The sequence below is a fragment of the Poromitra crassiceps genome, assembly GCF_964638095.1.
Source record: "Poromitra crassiceps genome assembly, chromosome: 7".
Lineage (NCBI taxonomy): Eukaryota > Metazoa > Chordata > Actinopteri > Beryciformes > Melamphaidae > Poromitra > Poromitra crassiceps.
The window spans coordinates 58,304,890-58,315,027 of NC_139628.1; the positions used below are offsets into that span (position 1 = coordinate 58,304,890).

The 10,138-nt window shown below is 41.4% G+C and overlaps 1 protein-coding gene across 1 annotated transcript; it reads right to left on the reverse strand.

Annotated features, from left to right (window-relative positions):
- Window positions 1-434: 434 nt before the first annotated feature.
- On the reverse strand, window positions 435-9,159 carry LOC310779987 (uncharacterized protein). The gene is made up of 3 exons (XM_083640513.1): window positions 9,055-9,159; window positions 2,799-2,876; window positions 435-2,544 (listed from the first exon to the last, which is right to left on the reverse strand). The coding sequence occupies exons 2-3, from the start codon at window positions 2,863-2,865 to the stop codon at window positions 1,154-1,156; spliced, it is 1,458 nt and encodes a 485-aa protein (XP_083496639.1). The 5' UTR covers window positions 2,866-2,876; window positions 9,055-9,159; the 3' UTR covers window positions 435-1,153.
- Between the last annotated feature and the right edge of the window lie 979 nt (window positions 9,160-10,138).

A 10,138-nucleotide genomic window follows, 5' to 3' on the forward strand; every position in this document is an offset into this window, starting at 1 on the left:
AGATGACTTACAATGCATTTGTATTAACTCATTGAGTGCCAGCCACTTATGGAGAACGGACGCTCCCAGTGCCAGAGTTTCAGAGCTTTTTTCAGTGATTTCTCGAGGCCCACAGAATATTGTGTGATATTACTATGTAAACACCGAACACAGAAAAAGAACGATGAGACTCTCTTCTATCATCAGCAAAAACAGGTTTATTGATATCATTTTCCGTTCTTTAGTTATCAGCTGGAGAAGATAGCTTGATTTAACCAAAAACAGCCGTTTTTTTCTAGAAGCTGAGATAATGAGCCTTTTGTGAAATTAAACATTTCAAGCACATCACTGACTCTGAAGCTAATTTTCTGATGTAGTCACACCTCAAAAATAATTTCCTTCAATAAAACAGTGAAGGCCAGGGAATTTTGTTTGGCAGAATAATATTTTTTAGCTGCAACCAGCAGCGCTGGCCCCTGCGTGCGCTGCTGGTTGCAGCTTCTTGCTGGTCTTGATTTGCTGCTGGTGGGCATCGGATATTCTGGCTTGCGTTTGCCAATCCTCTCCTGCTGTCTGGGTCTGTCTGGGTCAGTGTTGTGTGCTGCTCTGCGTGCAGGCACAACTAACGTTATGCTTCATGCATATCGATGCATACGGATGCGATGCGATTTCCGTTTCCCCAACGACTTCTTCTCTGTTTTTCTCTGCCTTTCTGTAATCTGGAGAGCACTGTCGCCACCTAAGGGTTCTGTAAAATAGGTTATAGACCTCCAATAGCTACAATATTTGTACAGGAGATGTATCGGGCATTGATCCACGTCCCACCGTCAAAAAACGCAATTGACGACAATCGTCGTCTTTGGCACTCTACGTTACTAATCGAATTGACGACGATTATCGTCATTGGCACTCAATGAGTTAATCATCTACAAATGTATATTAATGTTTTGTAAGTGATTAGTTCATCATTAACTAAAGGCTTATAAATGACTTATGACTGAACGTTATTATAAAGTGTTACCCAAACCTTTATTGAAATATTGACTGTATTTATGCGTCATGTCTGCCTTATGCAGCCAACGCTGATGAAGGCTTTACGCTGCTGAAACATTTGTTGTGTTTTGCTTTATGTCCCAGATGAACATTCAACGTTGAAAGGACATTCTGGAGTGATTCATTTTCTCCTAATCTCCTGCTCCCTCCTTTTCTCCTCCTCCCTCCTTCTCTCCTCCTCCCTCCTTTTCTCCTCCTCCCTCCTTTTCTCCTCCTTCCTCCTTCTCTCCTGCTCCCTCTCCATCTTATCCCTTTTTCTCTCCTTCTCCCTCTCCTCCTCCCTCTCCATCTTATCCCTCCTTCTCTCCTCCTCCCTCTCTCTCTTCTCCTCCCTCCTTTTCTCCTCCTTCCTCTTTTTCTTCTCCTCCCTCTCTATCTTCTCCCTCGCCCTTTCCCTCTGGTCTTTCAGATTCTGCCAATGTATTATAGAAAACACCAAGACAATGACAATGACAATGACAAAGACAATGACAAAGACAATGATCTTGACCACGTAACACTTGAATTCATAGTTTTTCTCTTCCTTCTTCTTTTTCTTCACCTCCTTCTCCTTTTTCTTCACCACATCCTCCTTTTTCTTCTCCTCATCCTCCATCCTTTTCAACTTCTCCTGCCCCACCCTTATCCTCACCTCCTCTTCCATCCTTTTCTTCTTCTCCTCCTCCCATTTCAACTTCTCCTGCCCCAACCATGCCCTCACCTCCTCTTCCATCATTTTCTTCTTCTCCTCCTCCCATTTCAACTTCTCCTGCCCCACCCTTGCCCTCACCTCCTCTTCCATCCTTTTCTTATTCTCCTCCTCCCATTTCAACTTCTCCTGCCCCACCCTTGCCCTCACCTCCTCTTCCATCCTTTTCTTCTTCTCCTCCTCCCTCCTTCTCTCCTCCTCATTGAGTTTCTCCTGGGCTTTCTCGTACATATAATTGGTGTAGTGCTTTCCTCCGTTCTGCTGCACCATCTTGTCTATCTTCTCCAGAAGCTCTTGGACCTGGCTATCACGGACTCTGTGGTCATTGCTGAGTGCATGGTATCTTCCTCCAAACCTCTGGATCACTCCGTCCAGATGCACGCTCTCTTTCACAAAGCTTTTCACAGATTTCTGTCCTAACTGGCCTGCATGTGTGAACACGACCATGGTGTAGTTGTCAGCACCTGAGCCAAAGTTATCCTGGATCCACTCAACAACTTTCCTCTCCATTTCTGTGAATCTTGACATCAGACTGATCACCAACAGAAAGGCATGGGGTCCTGGAACTGAGTGTGTGACAATGCAGTTCTCTATTGCTCCTTGAAATTCTTTCTTTGTCATTTTTGTGTCATAGTTCCCTGGGGTGTCAATAACCACGATGCTACGGTTATCATCTTCTACCTCCCCTTTCTGACATTCTTTTGTCACAGATTCGGGGGACATCGCCTCCTTAAAGGTGCTACGCCCCAGGATGATGTTTCCAGTTGTACTCTTTCCTGCCCCAGTTTTCCCCACCAGAATGAGCCTCCGATCCTTCACGGGCTCTGTGGATTATTATTATTATCATCATAATTATTATTCATCATTATTATTATTTAACACAAATTCAAAGAAATTACGGTATACTATTTGAACATATAATATCAGTCTTTGGATGACAAAATCAAAGCTGACTAAATACAGTATATAAGTTAAGATACCTATTTTGTTTTTTTTAAGGACATAATATAGCATTTTGCAACCAAATTATTCGTTTGTAGCTATAATGTGGAAGGGTACTGTATGTTCACATCTTTACCTTGGTGGGAATAACACACAATACACAATGTGACCAGAACCAGCAGGCTGCAACCTGGGATCCACATCTCTGCAATCTCTAAAAAAGAAAGAAAGAAAGGGGAAGTCAAGTCTGTAAATCCCAAAAACAAATTCATAATTATGGATAATAATAGATCAAAACAGGTGACATAGGCTATTATATATAACTAGGCATCTCGCGCGCTCCGCACACTTGATTCCTAGCTGCAGCTCGCCGAGCTGGCCCTGCTGCAGCTCGGCGAGCTGGGCCTGCTGCAGCTTGGTTGAAAAAATGTTTGGTGCTGCTCACCCTGAGGCCTTCTGGTTTCAGGATGAGGCCAGACTTGAATTATTCTTTAGCAAGGGAGCTTTTGATATCGCCCAGCTGATTGGTCAAGCCTGGCAGAGAAGAAATACGGTAATATTATTTGCATAATGTATGTCTTGATGTTGTACCTCAGGCTATGGCACTTTTTGTTGTTGTTTCTTCTGTATGAAAACATGAAACTTGGATGTGTTTGAACTCTACCGATGTACACTTGTGCTGTCGTGTCTCATAAGCCCATACGGGCTGGCCACCATTTGTGTGTGACACAGAAATAAAATCAATCAAGCACTGGCACTGGCACGGCAGCACACAGTAGCAAAAAGTGCGCAATTGAGTTTGTTTTGTAGAAATGTTGTAGTGCCCTGCAAAATGACCATTTCACAGCCATTTACAGTTGCGCAACCTGTTATTTAGGATATTTATGGTAGTGACCCACTCTCTACCTCTGTTTGGTTGCCTTCCATGGCAGCGCAAGATAAAGAACGTGCAGTGTATCATCAAGATACAAACACAGATGGCGTACTGCTCTCATTCCAAATGTCCTGATTTTGGATGCAATAACATTACAGCTCCGTTGGAGATTTTGATTTTGATGTGCGAGTCACTAATTTGGCGTGGCACTTCATATCAAAAAGGTTGCCGACCCCTCAAACTCATTAACTGCAAAGAACCATTATCTCCGCTTGTCACAACAGAGGGAAACCGCGCATTTCAGTTCAAGATTCAAGATTCAAGATTTTTATTGTCACTCCATGGTACAAGTATCACGTGTGAAATTCTTGTGCTGTGGACTCCGTTTACAACATAGTACAAATATAACAGGGCATATGAGTGCAAAAACAACAAGAGACACAACAAGCAATAAGGCAGTATAGTGATAAGACAAGTCAGAGACAGTGGCATATTCACTGCACATAGGTGCACATGCACGGTGCACAGTTGCACGGTGGTCTGGCATTTCAGCTTTGGAATGTCATTTGTGTGGGATAAGGTGCGTATGTGTGCACTTCTCAGTGACTTCTCTTCGCCACTAAACCACTGGGGGCGCTGGACTTAAAAATGGGCAGGGTTGGCGTAGATTATTTGCGTAAGTTGTCTTGTTTACTTTATAACAGTTTTGTTGTTTTGAACTTTTGTTTTTACATCATTACGTCTGTGTGGGATACCTTTGCAAGACAATACTGTGTGGTGAAACACGGATTGGATCGAGTAGATAGTCACTGGACACAGACAGGTTAGTCATGGTTTAAGTACGGACTCTACGCCAGGATTGATATGAGCCCCCTGGAGCTGGCAACATACAGCTGTCCATGGCTGAAGACAGGGTCTGAAGCTAGACTCCCACTTCTTGTGTCAGGTGTCACAGATGTTGCTACCTTTTTTGTTAAAGATTTAGCTACAATGAACCTAACCCAGTCCCACTTGTTTCAGCGTTTTTTCTCTTAAAAAGAACAAAAAGAACCGATAAGAGTACCGTTAAAGTGCCGGATCGATAAGCAGTACCGATAAGAGTAGTAGTATCGTTAACGATACCCATCCCTATACATGGGTATCGTTATATACCCTGTTATATACCCATATATATATATATACTGTATATATATATGTATGAAATAAAGAAAGAATTCACAGTGTTTACATGTGTTTCTCAGTAATGTAGTAACGATTCCATATATATATATATATAGTAGTATCATTAACGATACCCATCCCTATACATATATATACATATATATATATGATATATATGTACACACACACACACACACACACACACACACAGATCCTTTCCAAAAAAAAATATATCATGGAAATACGATGACCGTGGGCTTCAGTGGATTGTCAAGCAAAGACAATTAAAAAATTTGGCGGAGATTCAGAGGGAGTGGACTGAGGCTGGAGTCAGTCATAACTGAGAAGTAACTGCTGATTTTCTTCACACTATTCTAATTTCTTGAAATACTGTTTTGGGGGTTTTCTGGAGCTGTAGGCCAAAATTATGAAAAATGAAACAAATAAAGGCTAGAAATATTTGACTTTGTGTGTAATGAATATATAATCTATGAAAGTTTCACTTTTTGAAAGGAATTATGAAAAAAAAAACTTTTCCATGATATTCTATTTTTTGGAAAAGATCTGTATATATATATATATCAGAGGAGGTTTTTCCAGTGAGGCATAGGAGGATGGTCCTCCTCTATTAGATTGGGGATTTTATATAAAAAAAATATATATCTTTTTTTTTTTTTTTTTCTTTTTCTTTTTCATTTTTCATTTTTCATTTTTCATTTTTCTTTTTTCTTTTTTTTTAATAATAAAATATCAATCAAATGTGTTTTTTCTTATGTGCAGACGCCCATTTTTTCATTCATTATATTCTTAAAATGCTTCAACAACAGTGACCTGTGTAGGGCACTGATGGAAAGGAGAGCTCCATGCAGACGAGTCACTCTGGCCCTGGTCCCAGCGTGGGGTAGGCAGATAAAAAAACATTCGCCCTGTGGGCGTTTATTTATTTGGTAATTTATCTAATGAAAAAATATGATTGGTTGAAAAACACTTGCAATTCACAGAGAACACGTGAGAGTGATGTGTTTTCCAACCAATCAGATTGAGCTGGAAGGGAGCATGCCCTTATCCTGGTGAAACCAGGTGAAATCTGATTGGTTGTTGGTTGGATAGATTGCTGACGTTGATTGACATTGTATTGTCCACTGGTCTCTCACGCTGAATCAAGTAGGAAATGAAATCCACTGCCTGTGATGACCTGACAGGAAGGATTTACGACATTTACTGAGACAGTAGCAGCATATTATATTTCCCCCTTATTTTTATTTACCGTAAATTCCGGACCATAAGGCGCACCGGTATATAAGCCGCAGCAGCAAAATTGACTGTTTTTTACATATATAAGCCGCACCGGACTATAAGCCGCGGGCGTTTTGATGTTTAATTACCATATGTAAGGGTTCGTACACAGAGGGGATTGTCGGGAAAGAGATGGCTGTTTGGGGAAGCTCCCATTTATTAACATTTCAACAAAACAAAAGTCAGGTCACTAATCCCCAGACAAAATCACACAACAATAGGCTATATGTGCAGCAAACGGCTGTAACCAGAGAAGTCAAGTCACTAATCCTCGTCTTCCTCTTCTTCCTGCGTACTGAAACCACCAAAGTCCTCATCTTCAGTGTCGGAAACGAACAGGTTCAGGGTGGCTTCGTCAACCACTCTCCTCTCTCCTTCATTGTCACTCTCAAAACCAACGAACTCCTCTTCGTCACTGTCGGTGTCGGCATCGAACAACAGCCTCTGAAGCCTCTGACGGCCCTCAGCGCCAGCTGTGGCGGCGTCATCCTCTTCATCCCGCAGCAGTCCAGCCTTTTGGAACCCGTTGGTGATTGTGGATGTTTTCACACTCCTATAATATTCTGTGATCTTCCTTTGTGTGAATTCGCCGAAGTTTGTGATTTTCTCCTGGTAGTCGGGAGGGAGTTGTTCAGTAGTTCTCGCCCGGACGGACAGTCCCTTTCGTCTCATGAATCGGAAGCACCAAGATGGGCCACCTATGAAATGTTCAATTTTCATTTCGGTGGCGACTGTTTTGGCCTTCAGTCGGATCTGCACCGTGGAAACGCCTCGGCCGTCTGCTCTCTGGGTCAACACCCAATCTTCAAGGGAATCTTCAAGTTCGGGCCATCTGCTTTTATGACCTCTGAAGGACTTTTTGGTCTTCTTGCACTGAGACAGTTCCTCCTGCTGCACCTTCCAACGCCTCACCATTGACTCGTCGATGCCCAGGTTACGCGCTGCTGCTCTATTTCCCTCTTTTAATGCGAGATTGACTGCTTTCAACTTGAAAGCTGCGTCGTGTGAATTTCTGCGTACCTTCCCCATGGTAAGTGAGAGAGAGTTGCTTCTACTGCTCGTCTTGTTGTGATTCCGGGCGGCTGATGAACTTTGAACCGGTAGGAGTAACCGGTTGATTTCCGCCAATGATGTCAAGTCTTTCATACACAAAGGCAATTCAAGGTGCTTTACAAAAAAATAATCGAAAAAACAAGCAGCAAAGCAATGCACATAAAATGTGCTGATGAAGCTGTGTAACCTGTAAAATCCATCGATTTTGGAGGTCACCGAGTGGCCGTTTGCTTACCGTAATTACCATATGTAAGGGTTCACGCACAGAGGGGATTGTCGGGAAAGAGATGGCTGTTTGAGGAAGCTCCCATTTACCGTATTACCGTAACATTTCAACAAAACAACATAACACAACACCACCTTTGTTTATTTTTACAGTGCACACAGTGTCCGCGGTGTGGTGAAAAGAGGGCAAGAGAGGAAATTAAAACAGAAGTGGATTTATAGTTAGAAAGAGTGCTAAAAAAGAGAGATTTTATTTGTATTTTTTTTTTTTTTTCTGAAAAAATCCATAGATAAGCCGCACCGTTATATAAGCCGCAGGGCCAAAAAACGGGGAAAAAGCCGCGGCTTATAGTCCGGAATTTACGGTACTTTTTTATCAATCAGTAAGTGTTCACAAGCCAGACAGTCGTTGCATTGGATTACACCCAAAACGAGTTTTGAGTTGCGGGAGCCTTGTGCTGCGCTGCGCGATACTGGGTCAATGTCAGAAAACTGGAATATTTGCAACGTCTCGGCTGCAGCGTTTCCACTACAGACAGCATGGATATACAAGTAAGTCAATTGATTTCAAGTTATCCGAGCCTTCTATTAAATTCGGCGTGGAAATGGTTCACCGAGCAGTGCTATTTTTGTTGTATTGAAGTTTCATCCTGTAATTTTTTATAATAAAACCCGCAACCTTAAATTCCCACATTTTTTTACTGAATTTGGCCTGTAAATCGATAGCTGACAGCGAGCTCAATTTTAAAGCTTGAGTGGTGATCTTTATACCATATGAAAGTAGAAGAAATAAGGAATCGATTGGGACGAAGCATGTCAACCTAGCATGTCGGGAAGGGGGGGTAAATAACGCTCCAAAGTTGATGAATTGGAATGTAACTAAACGAGTATGTTGATTAGTGCAGGGGAAGACACACTCTCGTTCCAGATGCAATAAAGTGTAATTTAACGCTATTTGACAACAGTTTCGGCCATAGACTTTGTCAAGTATCATACAAACAGTGCAAGACAGCCATTATAAAGACAGGTGGGCTGATTGAATGGACAACACCTGTCTTGTGAAAGCACACCTGAGTGTGATTACAATGACATCATAGGATCAGTCATGCAGTAATAGGCTACATTTTCGGTACTGGCGCAGATTAATCAAAACATTGATGTCACAGGTAGGCTGTATACCATAATATATCATGAATCTATGTGAATAAATAGATTTATATAAATAGTAATCACAGCCTAATGCATAGAGATAAATCCTGAAACCTTCTCACAACAGTTCTAGCCTAAGCCAGTGGTTTTCAAAGTGGGGTCCCCAGCAAAAAGGGGGGATAATCTATTTTCACTATAATTCCATGCCATCCATAAGTAACACAATCTAAGATAGTGTAGAAGTGAGTAACTAGGCTAATTATAACCATAACAGCACAAATAATTGACAAAAATCTCGAAATAAATATACAGTATTTACTCTGAGAAATGAAATAATGAGAAAAGGAACAATTATTGATGGTTAAAACTGAATAATGACATCACAACAGTCTAATCCTAATGCTAATTTAAAATTAGATTTGGGCGTTTTGGGCAAAAGAGAAGAAAAAAACGCCAAAAAAAAATTCGGCGGCGACCTTTGGTCGCCACTGAAGCTACCTCCCCTGTTTCCAATCTCACCAGCCGCCACTGATATATAAATATATATATATATATATATATATATATATATATACAAAAAGGATAATAACATAGCGATATTATACACTTACATCATTAATTGCACAGATCTTACCTGGTGTTGATTGGAGGCTTATTGTTATGGGATGGACATCTGGCTTGGTTTTAATGAAGAGAACATAAACAGGGTTTTCAGTCGCTCTGTGCCTGGTGTCAGATCTGTGCCTGGTGTCAGATCTGTGCCTGGTGTCAGATCTTTTATAGCTTTAAGATGCAGAAAAGGTGGGGGAGGGTGTAGTGAACAGGGGGGGTGGCAGTTAGATGGGGTGGTAACAATTCTCAGATAAAAAAAATATACGGGCTTAAAGCTGCAACGGCCACTAAAGAAATGGAAAGACCTGCCCTGACACTGGTTAGATTGAGGTGTGGCCACACAGAATCGTCATGTCCATTGTTGAGAGATGTTTTTTCTCTCTCATAATATCACTTCATTACTATGGATTTTATAACGTGTAGTTATGATCATTTTATATAAAGAGTCAAACATATAGGCTATGTCTTATGTCATAGATCAGACCTAACCAAAAAACACGCACTGCTCCTCCCGCTGATAATGGTTTCTCCATCTGGCTTTCTCACTATAGGCACTTCTAGTGCTACGTAGCAAAGCCACCCACACATCACGGCACAGAGCTGACAGCAGTGTTTTTCTCCTTAACTGGTCAGTATAGTGAGCTGATAGGCTCACTGCCATAGAGTGGTGGTAAAATATATATATATATATCAGTGATAGTTTTTTTTTACCACCACTCTATCACACAGGTTGTATTGTAGGCTAGTTAGCAAAACACTGAATTGCATTTGATGTCTCCACTCCAGCCAGGTCAAAATGCAAAGAAAAATATCATTCTTTAAAAAAAGAATAGAAAGTCATCCCAGCCCTGTCTTCAGTGAAGAGGACATAGAGGTTGATGCAAGGGGCAAGTTTAGTGATAGACTATTTTTCCTTCATGGTAATGCATGCATATTTAATTTTAAGATTTGTGTGGTCTCCCTTTTTTGTCCATTGAGCCTGGACAGTGACAATGTACTTAGTCTGGTGGTTATGGATCTTTCCAGGAGGCTGAGCAGTGGAAAATAGCCTTATGGTTACACCTGCTCAAGCTGTTAATTTAAAATGAGATATTTCTCTAAATCTG

What these genes read in the sequence shown, in the direction of transcription:
- LOC310779987 (XM_083640513.1), bottom strand. Translation starts at nt 2,865, where the DNA reads ATGTGGATCCCAGGTTGCAGCCTGCTGGTTCTGGTCACATTGTGTATT. An exon ending in TGTGTGTTATTCCCACCAAG is followed by an intron (nt 2,545 to 2,798) that starts GTAAAGATGTGA and finishes AATAATCCACAG; the next exon opens with AGCCCGTGAAGGATCGGAGG.